Raw genomic sequence first — 21,418 nt, 5'->3', positions numbered from 1 at the left:
TATGTTTGTGTCTTTCTGTGTGTGTGTTTGTGTGATATGTGCGTGTGTTTGTGTTCTTGTGGTTTGTGAATGTGTGTGTGGGAGTAGACAGTGAAACAAAGTAGAGGCTGAAAAAACATTTAGTCATCAAATAGAGAAAATATAATCATAAAACAGCCGGGAGCAGCAGATGTTTAATTTCCTCAACAGAGAAAGTCAAACTTTTTCTGGAGCTCATGAACATCAACCAGCGATACAGTTAAGGAAAAAAGCTATGGGTTAAGATTACTATTATATAATCAAACGATACCCATATTGCAAGACATACGCTCGACTTAATAACCAGAAGGTTCTCTAACTGTAGAGTAAGAATATTGTACATAACGATTAGCCAGAACTGATACTCAAAAGTATGAATGGCATTGAATGAATGAATGAATGAATGAATGAATGAATGAATACTTTATTCCAGACTCAAAGTCCCATATAAAAGACAATACAAATACAAGGTCAACATAGATTAAAGTAGATTAAAGCATTTAATGAAAAACACGATTATATGTCGGAATTGTCTAATGGTCAATTCTTTTTTTATATATTATGTGATTGTATGATGTACTTTGTATCGACTGATTGCATACAGATGAGCTGCAATAAAAGTTAGGTGAAAAAAAGGTAAGGAGGGTACTTTCTTCTTTTTCATGACTAATTTAATATTTGATAGTAAATAATAAAAAGAAAAATTGACTTTTTTGACTGATCTGACGTCTTGATGAAACGTATCTTCAGCCAACTACAGGGAGTCGGGCTTTTACTTTGAAAGCAACAAGGCAGTGACAGCGTCGAGCGCCGTCAAACCTAAAAGAGGACTAAACAAGACTTCAGCAGATCACAACAATATTTTCCACAAAAACATTCGGAAGTGTAACGTTTGTTCTACAAATACAAATCGTTCTTTGCGATTTGAATTTAGATTTTCTGTCGTTAAAAGCCCGGAAGTGTTGTTATTGCGTTGTGTCTAACTTCATCTCCATTACAATGTTAGCCGGGCGGATGAGCTGATTATGTCTAAACATTTATTCTACTTCCGAACTGGAACATGTCATCGTTCCCAGAGGATCTGTTGCAAGAAAAATTGACCGAGGTATGGATAACACTCAACTACATAATTCAACTAATTTAGTACAGAAATCCCCGCCACAAAATGCAAATTAAAGTTTATTTCGACATCCCTTTCACACTTTCTGCAGGACCACATTGCATGTACTACTGACTGGGTTCTATGTAGAACAATGTCCACATTTCAACCTTTAATTAACTGGTCACCCCTTGTCCTTTCTTCCCAGTGTCAGTACAGCTTCCCAGACGAAACCCTGCTTGACGTCAGGCGTGTCAGAGCTGTCTACAAGGACCTGCGTCTTCATGTGGACTACTATCGTAAGTGTACTCTTCTGGGGACCGATGGTCACATTCACACTGAGATGGTCTTCCATGGCTTAAATAAGGGGAGCATGCTGCCATCTGGATTTCAGATTCACTTTCAGAAGACTAGTATTATATCTTTACGGGAATATTGTTTTTGCTGAAAACACGAAAAAAACGGACAGATAGATTTGATTGGGCAATCAATATGGCCCAATACAAGGAAAGCAGAACCAAATACAACTGTGTTCCAGTCAAATGTAATTACAAGTACAAACATGCACATGAGCTGATAAGCCGGTTTAGGCTTTTATGTGCGTCACAGTATAAACACATGTAAATAATTGTTCCAATGTCAAATTTGTAATCATATTAATTAATTTGAAAAACACAAAAAGTCACTAATACTCGCTATCCTACTAACATTCAGCGCTTTTTATGAATATGAATACTTCATATGTCCTTGGTCATCAAGTGATTCCTGGCAGTTAAACACGTCTCAGTGATTGCAGGAATGAGGTTCTTCTTTCTCCTGAGAAGCATGGGAGAAATGTACTCTTACATTTAATGATAACATGTTGAATGAACACGGTACCACTCTCCCTCTAGTACGGCCTCGGGAATGAACCGAAGCTAGACCTTTTTCAATGTGCGTTGATAACGTGTTCCATACGTGGTAGGAGCTGGTGAACAGCGTAGTAAATCTCCACGTAAGGGAAGAGTGCATGGGACGAGGTCATGACGTATGAATGATGTACGGGCAGAATGGAGGCATAGGTAGGGACCCAGCAGTGGCTCTTCAGTTCTTTGTCAAACCAACTCAGCTTCGTTCTTACTTGCTCGCGAGTAATAATAAAGTATTTTTTCACTTTCATGCTTCAGGCTTCTCAAACTCTCTTACATTGTTAAAGTGTTAAATAAAATCATAGTTTATTTGAATACCCAAAGGGAAGACGTATCAAACATTCTCCAAGTCAGTCAAGCACTTGTCCAACTGCATTGCGCTGTATAAAAGCATAACTTCACTGCCAGTAACTCATTTCTGTAATGTGACTCTCACCGGAAAAACTGGCTTCACCAATAGCCTTTTATTTTTATAGTGGGTTTTGCTGTCCCCTTTTCTTCCAACCATTATACTAGTTTACTGTCCTTCAGTCAGTAGAACCATCAATATCTCCATACTGGATTCAGTATACATTCAGCCACTTTAACACTCAACCATCAGGAGATATCCATTCAGATCACGTGACCTGTGACCAAACACACACAGGTGGTTATTAATAGCCTACTATAAGGATATTTGATGATGATATTTAGAAAAAAGTTTGCATATATGTAGTGGAAGCTACTGAACGCCAATTGTGCATGGCTGTCACATGAACATTTGATGCTCAAATGTAATTCAGGAGGATATGATGATTCATGGGGAAGAAAATGTGACTTGCGCTGGCTGAGTCACATTGAGGTTGATTTTTTTTAAGACTGAGAAGTTTAGTCGCCTGCACTCTTCTACAGAGAGACAGACAGACAGACAGACAGACAGACAGACAGACAGACAGACAGACAGACAGATCTCAAGTGTGTGCCTGCCAGCCGAATTGTGTTTAGTTGTATAGTCTGATCCACAACGTCCACAGCCTACCTGAAGGAAGATGCCTTGACCCCAACTTTCTCCTTCATGACCTGTATTACATCACCTGCGCTGTGCTGAACTGAACTCAGTCCCTTTGGATGAAAGTGTCTGCTAAACGACTTGAAAGTAAAAGAACTAATGATATGCTAAGGCACTTATGAACCCTAGTTACATTCATCACTTTGGTTGTCCGCAGCCTGCTCCTCTGTGCTCAGTTCAACTCACCCCACACCCTTGCTGTTCCTCTCTTTACTTCCGCTACTTCCTGTTGGGGCCAATCTCATGAATCCTTGTTCATGAGATTCCCTAAATGATCAATAATTGATGTTCCACCTCCATAATTGTGTATCATTTTCACTTTGCACATAGCTGCAGCGTACTGTAAACTCATGTGCCCCCACTGCTGGGCGCGGGTTTTGGCCCTTTCGCCACGGAGGTGCGGTTGTGGAAACAGAAAAATTAACATGAATAAGACCTATCACGTGCACACACACACACACACACACACACACACACCGTTTTTTGGTAGCTTATGAGATGTAGTTCCACGTTGCTGTAATTAGGGGGGGAGATGAAGAGGCAAGCAGTATGGGTCGAGAGACATCCAGAACACCCTGCACAATTGCGTAACTGCTAATGCAATTATAAACTTCTGCTTCAAGATAAATTAAGGAAACACTGCCTATATAACAATAAGTGATTTACAGTAAAACGATCAACATGCAATGTATAGACCCATTGGTTTACTCAAACTACTCAACTTTGAATAACAAAACAACTCTATATAGTGCTAGCTAACACTGTTATGGCAAGCCAAACAAACCAAAATGTGTACTTTTTTATGAACAAGATTATAGTAACAAGATATAGATGTTTGGTTTAGGGTTAGTTTATCCGACGTTATATCACATATACATACACATGCAGTATACATACAGCCGGGCCCCCAGACATTGGGCCGTGCTTGCCTTGCGGGCCCCTCCTCTACCCCACTGAACTGGATCTGTAAATACTGTTTATATTTTGGTTATATCTGTATAATAATACCCTCCATTATATTGATTGATTCCTAGAATATTCAATTTTTTCAAGTAAATGTCTAGTATATTGTGCCCTGAATAGGTAGTTAGGTACTTCAGTGCCCAGTCTGACTGTTCTGTTTATCTGACAATACAAGACTTGAACTAGACCGTGAAATGTTCCCCCTTCCTCTTCCTCATCCTCCACTCTCTGTGGTTCTATAACAGCAGGTAAGCCTGAGAAGAAGGGGAAGAAGCTGCTCTACCTGGATGGAACCATACCGGTCCTGTACAAGGGTAAGGACGACCCGTTCAAAATAACTTTATTGGCCAAAGCAGCTGATAAAAGTCTAACAAAGATAACAAAGAGGACAATGTCAACTTGGATAATAACATGCTAAAATAAAATGTTTCCCCTATATAGAAACAAAGAAAGTGAGATATAGAATGTCAAAAGTCAAATATAAAGTACCAAGGAAGTAGACAATGATGGAAAGATGGATCAGTACTAAACCATGGAGTGGATCTAATCGTGCAGAGCTGAGAGCCAGGACGAAGTGCAGAGCTAAACTTGTCAAACCTGACTAACTGGGTGATCCAAATATCTCACAAGTTACACTTTACCCTGATACTCCATGGGTAGAAACTAGGCCACACACCATGTTTTTTGTAGCTAATCTAATATTGATCCTATGTTTTTATTTGTTCTCAGCTTTGTAGGGTGCTTTGGTTGAGTGCTTTGCCAGTGTCAGTCAGATGCTCAGTTATTGTATTGTCTTCTGTAAGTGTTGTAAAGTAACCAACAATTGTATGTGCTTGGTACTTTTTCTATGTACATCCTCACTGTACCGACAGTAAGGATATATTGTTGTTTCTCTTTTTTCTGACAAATGTACTTGCTTTGGATAAAAGCGTCTGCTGAATGCAATTAATGTAAAATGTAAACGTAAATGTGTTATGTGAAAGACAGACTGGACAGTACTTAATAAAGAAAGCAGAAGTTCTGGATGCTTCCCACCAGATGTTCCTGGCCATGTTTTGTTTAAGTTGTGTATATATATGTGATTGATTGATTATTGATGAATTGCTCGTTTTCACAGAGTATCAGTACAACACCCCGGTGTGCATTTGGCTCCATGAGAACCACCCTGTCAGCTGGCCCAGATGCTGGGTCCGTCCCTCCGTCTCCATGGTGATCAACAGTGCATGTCCCTTCGTGGACGCCCAGGGCCTCGTCATCCTCCCCTGCCTCAGCAACTGGACCCAGGTAGGGGAGGGGGGCGGGGCACCCGTCCGAGACCCATTGATAAATAACTAAGTAGTGTGTCTACTGCAATACTACCACTTCAGTGATGAGGGTTCACTTACCTACCTACCTATCTATCTAGCGCAGTCTGTCTGTCTGTCTGTCTGTCTCTGTCTCTGTCTCGCTCACACTCTGTATCACTCTCCATCTTGCTCGCTCTTTCTCTCTGTCTGTCTCTCTTTCTGTTTCTGTCTGCCTCTCCATCTCGCTTGTTCTCTATCACTGTCGTACTGTCTCTCTCCCTCTCCTTCTCGCTCTCTCTCTGTCCGTCTGTCTTTCTATCTCTCGCCTTCAATTCAATTAAAAAAAGCTTTATTTGCGTGGAAAACAAACAAAGGAGGTGAATAATTAGGTCCAATTATAAAACATTCTCTCTCTCTCTCCCTCAGGGCGTGTCCAACTTGACCCGACTCATCGATGAAATGAGGATGGCGTTCCAGAAGGTCACACCCATTTACGCCAGGATTCTTCCCGCATCGAGAGACGGAGACCCTGTGCCGTCGCCAGGGCAACAGGGGCCGTCTGTACCCAGCGTCCTGGAGCACGGGTTTGGGTTACTTTCATATTTTTATGCATGAATGGTTTATTCTATAGATTTCCTCCTGCTAGCTCCCTCTATCTATTAAGCGTTTCAGAAGAAGAACATTATTCATTTTTGAAACACGTACTACTAAGAATTTTTGATCCAAAGTAGCGTACAATGGTGTGTGTTAGACACAGATCATTAAGGAGCAGGTAGGGGTCCTGGGCCATATTGACCCAGGACACCCACATGTAGTTTGTGAACATTGGGTTTCAAACCTAGAAGCTGCCAGGTGTCTAGTACTGTCCAAATGGGTGATCTAGAATGTTCCATCTTCTGATTGGTGCTCGCTGTGATTGGGCTGGGCCCTTAATCTCTCTCTCTCTCTCTCTCTCTCTCTCTCTCTCTCTCTCTCTCTCTCTCTCTCTCTCTCTCTCTCTCTCTCTCTCTCTCTCTCTCTCTCTCTCTCTCTCTCTCTCTCTCTCTCTCTCTCTCTCTCTCTCTCTCTCTCTCTCTCTCTCTCTCTCTCTCTCTCTCTCTCTCTCTCTCTCTCTCTCTCTCTCTCTCTCTCCCCCCCCAGCAGTGGGTCCAGCTCGTCCCCCGTGACGACACACTGCCCTCAGGAGGTCAGCCAGTCCTCCCACCACACAGGTAAACACCAGTATAGCACGGCCTGGCTGATCTTCATGGAGTCCTCTGTGCGAAACATCTGCTGTGGTTACCCCGTGGGTCTCCACGTTAGCGGCGTGGCCGTTAGAGGCCCCCGACGTAGCTGACTCTCTCCTCCCGGATAAACATAACTCCCCTGTCGGGACGGAGGACCATTAGTGCAGACACCAGCATAGAGGCGTCCCCACGGCAACTGTTTGGCGCAGAAGTATCATGAAGCCCTCCAAAGTGTAGTCTGCTGGTAGTATGTTTTGTACTCGTCCCTCTTTATACTGGTACTACCGGTGGCCACTGTGGATTTTTATCCAAAGTTACTGATCATTCACTAGTCATTGAGGAGCAGCTGGGAGTCACAGGTTGTGTACAGATGTGGTTCTAAGGTGTTTGGTGTGTAGAGCTGTGTAATGTACTTCAGTACAAATTTCACATCCAGTTTTCCCTTTCTATTGTGATGACCTCTGGCTGACCTTCCTCCCAGGCAGCCAATCGGAGCCGAGCAGGGCGCTGGGTCTGCGGCCTTCGTACACAGATGAACTACTGGGGATCGACTTCAGCACTCCACAGAGCTTGAACCCCTTCCTCCGTCAGCCCTCATCTCCCTCATTCCCCCCACCCTCCTCTTCCTCCTCCTCCTCTTTCTCCCCCTCCCAGCCTACGCCTCCAGCAGGTGAGACCTAATGTTTCCCAGAACTTCTTCACTATTCACTGCTCTCTAGTCGCCAGGCAGATACTTTTATCCAAAGCAACTAGAGTAAGGGTGCATCTTGCTCATGGAGGCCTACAGGTAGACTGCGGACATTGGGGTTTGGACCTAGAATCTTTTGGCTGGGAGTCAAAACACCCATACTACAGGACTATCCTAGTCTGAAGTAAACTGAACTGATACAACTCCTCTTCTTCCTGCAGATGTTGTGAACCTGCTGTTTCGAAGACTGCAGCTGGACCCACAAAGTGGCCACCTGAACACAGGAAGTGGTCATCAAGCACCAGGAAGTGGTAATCTGACACCAGGAAGTGGTTACCTGACTCCAGAAAGTGGTCGCCTGACACCAGAAGTGGATCAACGGACTATAGGAAGTGGTTATCTGATACCAGGAAGTGGTCATCTGACTCCAGGAAGTGGTCGCCTGACACCAGAAGAGGATCAACGGACTATAGGAAGTGGTCATCTGATACCAGGAGGAGATCACCGGACTACTGGAACTGGTCGCCTGACACCAAGAGGAAATCACCGGACGACAGGAAGTGGTCACCTGACCCAGCAGCCAGAGCTAGCCAAGGTGAGAAGGAGGAGGAGGAAGAAGTTAGAGGAGTTGGAACAGAGATTCTAGAATTGTAGCTACGTCTCTAGTGGCTACAACAAGCCACTTGAGGCTGGAAGGCTAACATAATGCTGGTTTAAACTCCAACTCTGCTCCGTCTGGACCCGGGAGGTCTCTCTCCAGGACGGGCTCCCTGCTGAGAAGGCGGCGTTGTTCTGGAGCCTGATGACCCTGCAGAGCCAGAACTTCCAGCCCCTGGACGTCCTGGAAGCCGTGAAGCTCAACAAGGACCTCCCCTCCGCCCTCAAGTACCTGTCTCACACCTGTCCAATCTGCGAGGAGCAGGTGACCTTCAGTAAGGTGAGACCCCCAGGGTTGCCGGGACAATCCCAGTACCAGTCCTGTATGGACCACTGCCTTAGTCTGTCTGCACCGAAAAAGTTGGGTATTGGATATTTTTATGTATCAACTCATGAGGAGGTATAGATACCAGCCAGACTCCCTGACACGTCACTGGATGGTTTCTGTGGTCAGAGGAGACTTTGGAGGAACTCACGGCTGTCGTGCGACCCAATGTCCCTGTGTCTGTTGTAGATCATCGCCATGACCCACTGCCCGTGTGCCTTCTGCGAGGACTGCTTCAAGGCCTACTTCACCACGGCCATCAAGGAGAAGACCATCGATAAGCTGGTGTGTCCGCTGTGCAGCCGGCCGGACACCAGAGGCAAGCAGGGCATGGAGGACGCCGTGGACTACTTCAACCTGCTGGATACGCAGGTGAGATGCTCGGCAACAAGGTCAGAAGCTAGGCAGCCAGGTGAGACGCTAGGCAACCAGGTGAGACGCTAGGCCACCAGGTGAGGCGCTAGGCAACCAGGAGAGGCGCTAGGCAACCAGGAGAGGCGCTAGGCAACCAGGGGAGGCGTTAGGCAACCAGGTGAGACGCTAGGCAACCAGGTGAGGCGCTAGGCAACACAGTGAGGTGCTAGGAAACCAGGTCAGGTGCTAGGCAACCAGATCAGTCAGGTGTTAGGCAACCAGGTCAGGTGCTAGGCAACCAGGTGAAGCGCCAGGCAACCAGGATAAGCACCAGGCAACCCCCTTAGTACTCTCTTGCCTCTGTTTCTTTACTGATGTGGTCTGTATTGGTTGGTTCTTATGGACAGATCCGTCACTACCTTGAGCCTCAGAGCCATGAGCTTTTCCAGAAGAAGCTCAGAGACCGGGCCTTGCAGGACATGCCCAACTTTCGCTGGTGTGCCCACGTAAGTACCGCTTTAACCCAATACACACATACACATACCCATGCACACACACACACAGACACGTGCTGAGTGATATCAAAAAAAATCTTCGCATTGAAATTGTATGTCCAGTGCAGATGTCCTGGCTTTTTCTGTCAAGTCCAATCCTTGTAAATTACATTACATAATGACATATGACAATGACATATATATTATATTGGATATTGTAATGATATGCAATTACTGTCCATTATCCATAATTGCATAATTGCACCTCTGGTTGGGTGTGTGTGTGTGTGTGTGTGTGTGTGTGTGTGTGTGTGTCTGTGTGTGTGTGTGTGTGTGTGTGTGTGTGTGTGTGTGTGTGTGTGTGTGTGTGTGTGTAGTGTTCGTTCGGGATGCTGCACGAGGCTGACCGGCTGAGGATGGACTGTCCCAACTGTAGAAAGAGCACCTGCTCCCGATGTAAATCACCTGTAAGACAGACATACACACACACACACACACACACACACACATATATATATATATATATATATATATATATATATATATATATATATATATATATATATATTAGAGCTGTCAGCAGGGGTGGACTGGGAGAAAAATTCAGCCCTGGCATTTTCTCTCCAGACCAGCCCACTACAGTATTAGCACTAGGGGTGGGACGAGACGAACGGGAAGAACCCTGTATATCCGAATAATAGTACAGTTTTTTGTTTTTCAAGTTTGTGTTTCTTTTTTGCTGCTGACAAGAAAGGTGTGAAACCCGAACAGGAAGTTAACAGACATCCTGTTGTTGCTGCATCTCCACCCGCCATATCTACTACAAAACCCTTGTTAAATATCACACATGATCCAACGCTAAATCCTCTCTTGCAGTTATTAGTCTGTGACTGTGAAAATCGTAACCCAGCATTAGTTAAAACCAGACTCGGACAATAATAACAAATTCTCCTGACAAATAATCTAAATAGAAACATATTACAGACAGTAACAGCATTAGAGCTGAAATCAATTTGTTTTAACGGTGACTCAGTCATTATGAAACCATAAATAGAGAATTGAATTTTTTTCTCATATACTTCTCATACACGTGTATGTGCACATCTACTGTATGTATACATGTGCACAGACATGTATATGAGAATGCATATCTATTCAGACCTGTAATTCGGCCTACCTGCATAACTATTAATTTAACTTAAATGATATGCAAATGTTTGAAATTAAAATCAATGTGAAAATCTTCAACCAGGAAATAATCATAATCAAACCTTTTGTTTCAATCTGAGGCAAAACAAGTTGCATAATAAACTCACAAAGTCAAGAGAAGCTCTCTCTCTCTCTCTCTCTCTCTCTCTCTCTCTCTCTCTCTCTCTCTCTCTCTCTCTCTCTCTCTCTCTCTCTCTCTCATCATAGAATAACTTCTAGCAGGTGAGGAAAACCTGTTTGACAGGAGATGATGGTAGCAGAGAATATAAAGAGACATTTATGAATAACCAATTGTCATTTTATCACACATATAGTATGTTTCTTCACATAAACCTTTAAACATACACATATTGCATTCCTCTCGAAATAGTCATCACCTCAGTAAACAATAAATGAATTGAAAGATTACAATAAATTCAATGGCAAATATTGCAAATTAAACTAATTATTTCCAATAGGTTTACTTGTATTTTGTGCTAAAATTCAAAGTGTCACATCTGTATCTACAATACAGCTTGATTCTGCATCTCTATTTACAGCTCATTAGTCCATGTCAATGTTTACTCTTGCTATGGCAACAAGAGACTGCTAACGTTAGCAGCTGTTAGCTAGCTAAGCCAAATCATCTGAACAATAATAACCCATAATATCACAATTCGGCCTATTTAAACAAAATCAACCACACCTACCAACAGTCACAGCCCTTCAACTCTGGGCTAATATGTTGTCACAAGTATGCAGTTAATTAGGTCACATCACATTCAATGTAAAAACGTTTTCTACTTTGTTTTGGACATGTCTCAAAATGTAGCCTAGCTAGCCCCAGGCTAACGTTACTTAGCATATATGCCTCCACTCGCTCGTCTCCTGGCGCAGCAGCACCTGCTGGGGTGTGGACCCCGGCACCAAATAGGTCTGTCAATTTTGAACATTTAACATTTAACCCGGGCGTTTTCAGCTCCGTACCGGCTCCCGCGACTCTGGCCCATGCCATGAGGTCCCGCCCACCCTGGTATGTGTTGTGATTGACAGCACTGTCAGGGCTCTCTGAGCCTGTCAGCCCATGATTGATTGACAATGACAAACATATACCAATAATATGCGTCGATGCTGGCAACACACTGCTAGCTCTCTGTAGCCCATTGGCCGGCCCAATTGGAGGGAATTTAGAGAGAGAGGAAAAAAGAAAACATAGCGCACCGGACCGGCCCACATTGGGTCAACGGCCCACCGGGACGATGCCCGGTATGCCAGATGGCCAGTCCACCCCTGGCTGTCAGTTAAACGCGTTATTAACGGCGTTAACGCAAACCAAATTTAACGGCGTTAATTTTTTTATCGCGCGATTAACGCAATTCTTTTATAAAAAAGATTTTTTTTTTTTTTTTTTTCTTTGGCTCAAAACAAAGAAGCAGTAGCCTGACTGCTATGTTCAAATGACATTTGTTCAAAGCAGTCGTTTAATTGCACTATAGGCTCATTTTTTGTATTGTCCTGTTTTGATCAGTGTATATGCCAATGTTGTTATCAATAAAAAATCATTTGCACAAGGCAAGCCGATGCACTTCACCATGTTGATAAGAGAATTAAAATGAGAAGAATTATGTGACAAAAAAATCAAGGGATATTTAGCATAGAAAAATAATTTGTGATTAATCGCGATTAATTATAGTTAACTATGACACTAATGCGATTAATCACGATTAAATATTTTAATCGCTTGACAGCTCTAATATATATATATATATATATATATATATATATATATATATATATATATATACACAAACACATACATACATACAGTACAAACGTACACACACACAGGTTTACTTGCAGTTGCTCTTTGTGAATGAACATGTTGCGTGTGTCACACAGTGGATTCCTGAGCACCAGGGTGTGTCATGTGAAGACTTTAAAAGATGGCAGCTTCAGTTCGACCCCAACAACCTGCAGTCTCTGGAGCTGGACAGCGCCCTCCTCAGGAATAAAATAGGTAATTAGCCTGATGAAGATTAGCCTGATGAAGCCATATGTTTTCTCTTATGAAAGGAGATACGTGTTTTCTCTTATGAAAGGAGATAAATGTTTTATCCAAAAAGGCGTTCTGCTATATTTTGTCCAAATCACACAGTTAGGGTTAGGGTGTGTCCTCAGAAATCATGAACCTGATCGATGTGTTAAATGGTATACATATATATATCAACCGTTAGGGTTACCACATTCTGCTAAATGATGGCCACATCTCATTTGTTCATGTTCATGTTGAAGCTTTTATTTCTGTGTTACAGAGTGTCCTTCTCAACCATGTACCCCTATGTGTGTGTTACAGAGTGTCCTTCTCAACCATGTACCCCTATGTGTGTGTTACAGAGTGTCCTTCTAAATCACAAACCCCAGTGTGTGTGTTTCTGACTATCCTTCTAAACCACAGACCCCTGTGTGTTTCAGACTGTCCTTCTAAACCATGTTCCCCTGTGTGTTGCAGACTGTCCTTCTAAACCATGTTCCCCTGTGTGTTGCAGAGTGTCCTTCTAAACCATGTTCCCCTGTGTGTTGCAGAGTGTCCTTCTAAACCATGTTCCCCTGTGTGTTGCAGAATGTCCTTCTAAACCATGTTCCCCTGTGTGTTGCAGACTGTCCTTCTGTACCATGTTCCCCTGTGTGTTGCAGAGTGTCCTTCTTAACCATGTTCCCCTGTGTGTTGCAGAGTGTCCTTCTAAACCATGTTCCCCTGTGTGTTGCAGAGTGTCCTTCTTAACCATGTTCCCCTGTGTGTTTCAGACTGTCCTCCTAAACCATGTTCCCCTGTGTGTTGCAGAGTGTCCTAACTGCCAGCTGGTCTTCTACCTTTCCAAGGGCGGCTGTCTCCACTTCAGCTGCAGCCAGTGTCAGCATGAGTTCTGTGGCAGCTGCAGCCAGCCCTTCATCCTGGGTTCTGTGAGTCCTGGTTCTGCTTGTAGTCCTGTTCTGTTGTACCCTGGGTCCTAAACTGTGGGGTTACGTTTATGCATAGGAGGTCGAGAGATACTGCTGACCTATAAGCGATAGAGTAGAGATCTTCACAGGTCTAGAATGACAGCCCCCGAACCCTGATTGACTAGAAATTCGTGCAGAGGTCCAATTAGATTTGGTAATAAGAAGGGTGAGGGCCACCAAAAACAATATACAGTATATATATATACCGAACCATTTTTCTCCGAGATATAACAGACCCTACCTGGTGTATTTCCAAGAGGATAAAGACCCAGGACCTGCGAGGGGTAGGGTATTTAACGGACCCCACAAACATAATGAAGACTGCTACTTTAAAAAAGCAATTCTACTGCTAATAAAGGTTATTATTGTAGGATACAACACGTGGTAGCCTAATAAAAGAAGACACAAATTAACATGAAGGCCTAACTCAAACGGGCTACGTTTTTGCTTTAAGAGATCCGACGTGCCTGTCTTATACGAGTCCGACTGAAACAGTCTGTCACACGTAACACACTTAACATCCTCCTTTACCGCAAGCTGTTCCACCGCTCTGACTCACCTCGCTGTCGATGCTGGACGTTGTTTTCCCTGTGTTTCCCTGCCTGGTAGTCTGATCCTAATGATCAGCGTCATCACCCTACAGTTACATGCCTTTCTCCGGGGATCAGTGCTGGTCACGGGTCTCCTGGATCCACTCGGGTGTTACGCCCCATGATAGAGATGGGGTAATAGAATGGAACCAGACCCCGACCTGATTGACCATTATAAACCTTGATAGACCCGTGTAGTCCTATAGAGATTTGATTACGCATTTATGACTGCAAGTATCATTTGAATGGTCAGAAGTCTGAAAGGTCAGATGCATATACGAACCAACATGGTTTGTTACCGTATGCGCAGTACTACCATTCACTTAGTGCGGTGTGATACGTTCACTGGGACCTTAACTTTACTTGGAGATGTTGGTGTGGTTTAAACCAAGCGGGTGTCAAAGCGGATGCACAAAATGTAAGAAGTTGGGGTCGCAGAAATGTCTAAACAAGGTTGGGGATGAGGCCTCTGCTACAGCGTGTTGTGTGTCCTGCCTCCAGAACTGCTTGTTCTCCAAGGACTGTTCCTCCAGGGGCCTTCACGCCCACCACCCCAGGAACTGCCTCTACCACCTGAGGGACTGGACTGCGGCCCGCCTCCAACTGCTGCTACAGGTACGCTCGCTGCCCATTGGCTCCAATGAGTGCCACTCACCTTGGGAGCCAACCAGAAACTGCATGGCAATGAACCAGTGTTAGCTGCTACGTGGTTTGCTTATTTCAGTAAAAAATATTTTAATTGAATGCTCTTGACAAATTCATTACTAGCTACACATAATAAGTCAATCCATAATCACGTTGAATGTTTCAATAACTAGTCGTTTATTCTATTGTCTGATGACTGCCATGTTGTCTTGGATTCAGTGCTACAAGGTGCCCCCGTCATGGCTGGTCCCAGACCCGACCGGGCCACCCCAGTCCTCATCCCCAGGTAAACCCAGCAGCGGATCACCTGACTCTGGAGTGCCAATCAGATCAGGGTTCAACAGCAACTCAATGGCCCAGGGCCCGCAGACAGTCTGTTTGATGTACATTACATTAGACCGACCACATAGTGTTGGACAGACAGGAAATCAGTCGGGTTGGTATTGATTTGAGTTAACTTCTAAATCAAGTCAAAGATCATAGAAGAAATACCCGAATACTATTTTGTTTGTTTTCACTAGCACTTTTAATGAGTGATGAGACAAACACAAGTAAAAAATATCATGTTCCAAACGCTGATGATTACAACTTTGAGGGCCAGTATACATGTTCCAGTATGCAGTGTGAGGCTCTGAGCTGGTCCCTGATTGGCCCCCTCCAGGAGTGTGTTGGGTGCTGGAGGTCCCTGATGACAGCAGCTCCAGGGAGGAGCCGTGTGGCCGGCCAGCGCTGCCAGAACACTCCGGAGTCTGCGGGTAGGGAGTCTCCCAGAGCACGCTTCAGGCGGCTGATCTGAACTCTGAAGTTGCGCAGTTGGCGAGTCATTGAGATCCATTCCATTCCAAACAAGCATTCAGTGGCTCCCGTAGCTGTTGTCTTTGTTTTGTCCCTCCCAGTACCTGCTCTGACGAGGTCGAGTCCTCCAAAAGGGTCCACAAACAAACAAGTCCACGAGTTTCTATTCTGTTTACACACCACTGCATGTGCTCCGCCCACCAGACCAGTTCTAGAACAGTAGGACCATTACGAACTGGTCCTCTGCTGATCTTAATGTGCATCTGCTAGAGTGGTAGAACACTACAGTGGTACTCTTAAGAATAATATGAGAATAATAATTATAATAGTGTATAGTACTAAGGCAAAAAAATAAATAACCCAAGCCTTTCTATTTTACCGATCTGAAATGGGTTTTTAAATGTCCAATGGGGGGAGTATGTACGTCCAATAACCAAATCAAACCATATCAACGTTACCCTTATCTTTGGTCCCCGTGGTGTAAGCCAGGTCTAGCGTGTGGCCCGTACGGCCCCATGTCCTGTGAGCCCCGTGTTTGAAGGTCCTGGTTGATGGTTTGCTGTGTGTGTTTCTGGTCCTGGTTGATGGTCTGCTATGTGTGGTCCCGGTTGGTGGTTTGCTGTGTGTGTTTCTGGTCCTGGTTGATTGTTTGTGCTTCTGTTCCTGGTTGATGTTCTGCTGTGTGCTTCTGGTCCTGGTTGATGGTTTGCTGTGTGTTTCTGGTCCTGGTTGATGGTCTACTGTCTGTGTATTTCTGGTCCTGGTTGATGGTCTGCTGTGTTTTTTTCTGGTCCTGGTTGATGGTCTGCTGTGGGTGTTTCTGGTCCTGGTTGATGGTCTGCTGTGTGTGTTTCTGGTCCTGGTTGATGGTCTGCTGTGTTTTTTTCTGGTCCTGGTTGATGGTCTGCTGTGGGTGTTTCTGGTCCTGGTTGATGGTCTGCTGTGTGTGTTTCTGGTCCTGGTTGATGGTTTGCTGTGTGTTTCTGGTCCTGGTTGATGGTCTGCTGTGTGTGTTTCTGGTCCTGGTTGATGGTTTGCTGTGTGTTTCTGGTCCTGGTTGATGGTCTGCTGTGTGTTTCTGGTCCTGGTTGATGGTCTGCTGTGTGTGTTTCTGGTCCTGGTTGATGGTTTGCCGTGTGTTTCTGGTCCTGGTTGATGGTCTGCTGTGTGTGTTTCTGGTCCTGGTTGATGGTTTGCTGTGTGTTTCTGGTTCTGGTTGATGGTCTGCTGTGTGTTTCTGGTCCTGATTGATGGTCTGCTGTGTGTGTTTCTGGCCCTGGTTCTCAGGCTGCACCACAAGGAGCGCTTGGTGGAGGTGGTGCGGCGGGCGGGGCTCGACCCGGCCACCCTGTATGGGCGGGCGGAGCTGGAGGCGGAGCTAAAGCGCTGGTACGTGACGGTGGCGCCGCGGGCCGAAGGGGAGGCGGAGCAGCAGTACCTCCAGCGCCTCCGCAAGGTCAGTGGCCGAGTCGTCGCGCTCATGATGTCATGACCGCGGTGAAGTCATGAGGTCTGTTGACATCGTCAGCAGACCAGTGTAAGCGTGATGTTTTGAAGAATCGGTTGGTAACCCAGTGATCCTGGTGTCCCCTCCAGAGCCTGACCCGCATTCCTCTGAGTAAGGACTCCTCCTCCCCCTCCTCCCAGCCAAGCACCAGCACCAACCGACAACCTGGCATCTCTTCTTCCTCCGCCTCTTTGTCTCAAACGTGGGCCACGACGCCAGGACGTAAAGCGCTCCATTAAACGCTGCTAGGCGGGCGAACGGCTCCACCTGATGTCCAGATGGTGTCACTACAGGGAGCGCTGCTCAGCCGTGGGAACGCGATTAAACACAGGCTCCAGGCTATACTCACTCCATAAACCTATTGCCACTAAGTGGTTACATTTATATGTGTTACTAATGATGTTTAACCCTTTTAAAAAGAAAAAAAAACATGTAAATTCAGCAGTGGCCTTCTCTCTCGTGTCGGTAAACTAATAGAAAGCGCCCCGTTCTAACCGGCGGTGTTACATCGGTCATGAGAAAGGACAGTGAATAAGAAAAACAATAACTCAATAGTCTGACTTATCTAGACATCTTAGCAGCTAAACGCGTCACGTACTGTCCAGGGCAACCAGTCAAACAGTCGTGTACAGTTGGTTGGGATAACGTAGCCTATTAAGTTAAAGGAAGTATTTTTCAGTCAAAAACCAACTGTTACCTCTGAAATGCTAAGATCATTTGAAACTTTATTATGGCGTGTAGAAATGTTTCTTTGGGATTTTTGGTCCATTATCATAACATTTAGGATAGACTTAAACAAAAATCGTTTTTGTCTTTCAGTTCAGACCAACAAATGGCCAGTGTGGCCTTGCTCATCTTGTCTAGCTCTGTTTGCTATGCACTTTTAACTGTTGAGTTTAATAAAAACAGATTGCGAAACACGGATTCTGTGGCTTATTTAAAAAAGAAAAGGCATTCCATAGGAGTTGGCTGAGAAAGTAATCTTTTATAAATAAATCTTTAAAAACTTTCAGTTCAGGTTAGTTACAGTTACAGAGTAGATCAGATACAAACAGATTGAATGACTTTGCTTCAGAACATAGTCTTCCCGCAGATACACCCATTAAAAAGGACTTGTGGTGCATTAGTGGTTAATCCTGCGCTGCAGCGTCATCTCTCGTGGGTTGGAAAGCATCGATTTCTTTCACAATTCGCTCCGCGATGACCTGGCAGTTGGCTGCGACCACCCTCCTGGACATCAGGTCCATCGGACCTCCTGTACACACCCACACCAACAGGTCAGAACCGCACCAAAACACACACCAATATGGCTTACTGCTGGGCTGGCACAGTGGTTAGAAGCAACACCTCTAAACCATAAGGTCTTGGGTTGAAACCCAGCTCGGAGGGTTCTGTATTGGTGTTCTTTGAGGGTTTCCTCAGACTAAAATACATATATTTAAGGTAAATAACACTCCTGCCAGTGCCCTTGACCAAGGCATTAAACGTAACAAAAAAACAACCTAAGATAAATAGAGCAAATAATAAACAAAGTTAAGTTAGAAAAAAAAGTGTTTTCACTTTTTCTATCTATAAGTGAAACTCCATCTGATGGCCACATATCAATCTCTTCACATATCAATCACCACTGATGTTCATTCTATGTTTTTATCCATAAGGATGGATGTCTCCGGGTCGCCGTACCCTCCACGTCCATCAGCACGCCCCCGGCCTCCGACACGATGACGGCGGAGGCGGCGAAGTCCCAGCAGTGGATCCCCGTCTCGTAGTACGCCTCCACGCTGCCCGCCGCCACGTGGCACATGTTGATGGCGGCCGAGCCTGCCCCACGCAGGCTGGGCGGGAGGAGAGAGAGAGAGAGACACAGGGAGAGACACACCTTCAATAAGACCGCTCGGACGTGAACTTCAAGTCTATTTTGGGAGATGAGTTTATAAGTAATGTAGGTCCAAGGTTGTAGTTAAAAAATAGCAATTTTAATATGACAGTATTTGAACCATACTTTATTCAAAGTAGTAGTCATTCAAATACTAAAATACTGCTGATGGCAGGAAATTCATTCCTGGATCATCAAATCAAAGATTTGATTCCTGGTTTCCATATTCAATTCATTTTTCCAATGTTCTTCTGCATCACATGAAAACATCTGCCCTGAGGGTTCGGGACCTCCCAGCTGAGAGGTTCTGGGGTCGAACGCCGATACCTTCACAGAGTCGACCTGTAGGGATCAGGAGCCGGATGCTCCCCCCGACTCCCAACTACTCCCTAATAACATGCTTGTAAAATACATTGGCGCTGTGGACTGACCCGTGGACCGGCAGACAGAGCACCTTCCTCATGGTGGAGAACACCTTGTCCATCACCTCAGGATCTCTGGTGGAGCCGAACTCAGAGGCCACGATGGACTGTGTGATATCTGAGAGAGAGAGAGAGAGAGAGAGAGAGAGAGAGAGAGAGAGAGAGAGAGAGAGAGAGAGAGAGAGAGAGAGAGAGAGAGAGAGAGAGAGAGAGAGAGAGAGAGAGAGAGCGAGAGCGAGAGCGAGAGCGAGAGAGAGAGAGAGAGAGAGAGAAATGGGGGGTTGAAATGGGGGGTTGAAGAGAGGGGAGGGAGGAGTGGAGGGAGAGAGAGAGTGAGGAGGACGGACACGGATGGCTCAGCAGGAATGTGGGACATTTATTTATAAATTATAGGCCACAGACTCGGGTCAGGGTCCTTCGGTAAAAACAGGAGGCCAGCGGTTTCCAACAAGCTTTCCGTTAAATATATTCTTCGGCTGAGCTCCACGGGAACTACAAAAATATGGATCTCTATAAATACCTAGACAAACTCTCGTTTTCTTTATATACACGAAACAAGGCTCAATATAGACAGAAGTTGCATTAAAACGCATGACTTCAAAAGGCTACAAAACCTTGCACCTTACATCTAGCATATAGCATATATAATATTAGCAATCATCCCAAATGGTCCTTTACTTTGGCATGCGTTTCTCAGAAGATCAATCTATGGTGATTCATTGTGTGTTACTATAGACTCACGAGTCACATGCAAACCCCCACACACACACAACCACCCACCCACCTCTCTGGTCGGAAACCTGCAGGGCTTCTCCGTTGCAGAAGGCCCCCTTGCCCTTCCGGCCCGTGTACATCTTGTCCTCGATGCAGCTGTACACCACCCCGAACTCCAGCTGGGGGAGAGTCGACATTGGCAGTCTTGATAACAATTCTACAAACACAACTCTATGTTTGTTAATATAGTATTCTGGTAGCAGTGAGCCCCTAGGTCCCACATCCTAACAGAACAGAGGTCTTCTCCTCCCAGACCCACCTGTTTGTTGACCGCAAAGCCGATGCAAACCGCCACAAACGGGTATCTGTCAGCCCAGGAGATGGGGCGAATTAGCGTTACGTATTTCTGGTATTTCATTTTTAATCAACAATCACGTTATATAACGTTATTGGTTGTGGATGTTGGCAAGCGTGTGTAGAATCAGTTCACGTTGTCCCTTGTTCATGCCGGTATTATCCTTTTTGCCAATGTTTAGACAGTTGCTATGGGGACTTGTTCATTTAAAAGGCGTACCCGTGAACAAAGTTGGTGGTTCCGTCCACCGGGTCGATGATCCAGGTGGGGCTGTCGGTCAGAACACACGCCTCCCCCGCCGCCACAGACTCCTCCCCGATGAAGCTGCACCACAAGACGTTTAAAGGAAAATATAATGTGTGCACCTGACATTTACCGCATAATACAAGAAATACATAAACTAACAGTAAAACTGATAAAAACTAAACCAAATCTAAGCATTTCAAATAAATTAAATCGTAGGTAAGCTAGCGGACATACTTTAAAAGTGAACTGAATTTGAACACAAAAAGTTTTAATGGAATTAAAAATAAAAAGCTAAACTTTAATAACCTTTATTACCAGCTGTAACCTGCATAGTTGGTGTTGTCTGCTGTTACATAGTTTAAACAGCAGGCAAGTTATTGGACAGTGACTCATTACCAGTGAGTGGGGAACTTCTTGGTCACCGATTCGATAATAAGCTTCTCCACCTTCTGGTCGGTCTGGGTCACCAGGTCAACGGAGGTACTCTTCAACATCACCTTCATGTCGTTCTGCACAGCATCCCGGACCAGCTACATACACATTCAGCATCAGAACAAGACAAACCAGGTTAAAACACGTCGGTCTGATTTGAATAATGTTTAATTACACTACCATTCAAGTCTCACCGTCCCAGCTTTCCGGGCCAGGGCCACTGCATGGTCCATCGCGTCCTGCCACGGGTCTGCCATGAGCTCGGGTGAGGGTCTACACTTCACCGAAGAAACGCTCGACCTGACAGACAGAAACACCCCGGGGCTTAGAGATTCTTTACTTCGGAGCTTTGCTTAACTGATCTAGAATGAGCTTGTAAAACAAAAAAATTGGAGATTATTACAATTGTGTGTTGTAAAAAAAAATCAGCTCGGAGACGCATAATACAAATGTATATGTTTCCTTACCGAAAACTTGAAGTAATTAGCTGAGTGTGTTTACGTCGGGATGAAGCGCATCAGCTGACGGATGAAGGATGAAGTCCATTCTCCGCTTCCCTGTCTTCTTCTTCTTGTGTCTTGG

At 44.9% G+C, this 21,418-nt stretch overlaps 2 protein-coding genes across 7 annotated transcripts; one reads left to right on the top strand and one right to left on the bottom strand.

Moving 5' to 3' along the window:
• Window positions 1–790: 790 nt before the first annotated feature.
• Window positions 791–17,709, top strand: si:dkey-181m9.8 (uncharacterized). Of its 4 annotated transcripts, none has more exons than XM_030363737.1 (19): window positions 791–1,123; window positions 1,326–1,416; window positions 4,282–4,350; window positions 5,154–5,320; window positions 5,749–5,906; window positions 6,463–6,533; window positions 7,030–7,218; window positions 7,458–7,831; window positions 7,997–8,173; window positions 8,408–8,590; window positions 8,980–9,078; window positions 9,444–9,533; window positions 12,154–12,271; window positions 13,097–13,215; window positions 14,346–14,459; window positions 14,709–14,775; window positions 15,151–15,244; window positions 16,572–16,740; window positions 16,881–17,709. In XM_030363737.1, the coding sequence occupies exons 1-19, from the start codon at window positions 1,079–1,081 to the stop codon at window positions 17,028–17,030; spliced, it is 2,544 nt and encodes an 847-aa protein (XP_030219597.1). In that variant the 5' UTR covers window positions 791–1,078; the 3' UTR covers window positions 17,031–17,709. The 4 variants fall into 4 exon arrangements, with proteins under 4 accessions (XP_030219597.1, XP_030219596.1, XP_030219595.1 ...); XM_030363736.1 differs by having other exon boundaries at window positions 792–1,123; window positions 4,285–4,350; window positions 7,985–8,173; XM_030363735.1 differs by having other exon boundaries at window positions 792–1,123; window positions 6,466–6,533; window positions 7,985–8,173.
• Window positions 17,710–17,756: 47 nt separating this feature from the next.
• LOC115548859 (inositol monophosphatase 1) lies at window positions 17,757–21,418 on the bottom strand. Of its 3 annotated transcripts, none has more exons than XM_030363738.1 (9): window positions 21,304–21,418; window positions 21,031–21,136; window positions 20,801–20,934; window positions 20,378–20,482; window positions 20,123–20,168; window positions 19,874–19,982; window positions 19,099–19,207; window positions 18,475–18,626; window positions 17,757–18,046 (listed from the first exon to the last, which is right to left on the bottom strand). In XM_030363738.1, exons 2-9 carry the CDS (start codon window positions 21,091–21,093, stop codon window positions 17,922–17,924), a joined length of 843 nt encoding a protein of 280 aa, XP_030219598.1. In that variant the 5' UTR covers window positions 21,094–21,136; window positions 21,304–21,418; the 3' UTR covers window positions 17,757–17,921. The 3 variants fall into 3 exon arrangements, 2 of the variants coding, with proteins under 2 accessions (XP_030219598.1, XP_030219599.1); XM_030363739.1 differs by having other exon boundaries at window positions 21,031–21,208; window positions 21,304–21,395; XR_003977658.1 differs by having other exon boundaries at window positions 17,877–18,046; window positions 18,352–18,626.

Source organism: Gadus morhua, chromosome 8 (assembly GCF_902167405.1).
Source record: "Gadus morhua chromosome 8, gadMor3.0, whole genome shotgun sequence".
Classification (NCBI taxonomy): domain Eukaryota; kingdom Metazoa; phylum Chordata; class Actinopteri; order Gadiformes; family Gadidae; genus Gadus; species Gadus morhua.
The sequence above is the reverse complement of the archived record's forward strand: the minus strand, read 5'-3'. Positions and strand labels throughout refer to the sequence as shown.

Bases quoted from the DNA above. Each gene is read 5' to 3' on its own strand.
- si:dkey-181m9.8 (XM_030363734.1), top strand. From the start codon at position 1,079: ATGTCATCGTTCCCAGAGGATCTGTTGCAAGAAAAATTGACCGAG. The intron at 7,832-7,984 runs GTGAGAAGGAGG...TGGACCCGGGAG, and splicing joins AGCAGCCAGAGCTAGCCAAG to GTCTCTCTCCAGGACGGGCT. The intron at 15,245-16,571 runs GTAGGGAGTCTC...CCTGGTTCTCAG, and splicing joins GAACACTCCGGAGTCTGCGG to GCTGCACCACAAGGAGCGCT.
- LOC115548859 (XM_030363738.1), bottom strand. From the start codon at position 21,093: ATGGCAGACCCGTGGCAGGACGCGATGGACCATGCAGTGGCCCTGGCC. The intron at 19,983-20,122 runs GTGGGTCTGGGA...ACTCTCCCCCAG, and splicing joins GCTTTGCGGTCAACAAACAG to CTGGAGTTCGGGGTGGTGTA. The intron at 18,627-19,098 runs GTCAGTCCACAG...CCTCCCGCCCAG, and splicing joins CTCTGTCTGCCGGTCCACGG to CCTGCGTGGGGCAGGCTCGG.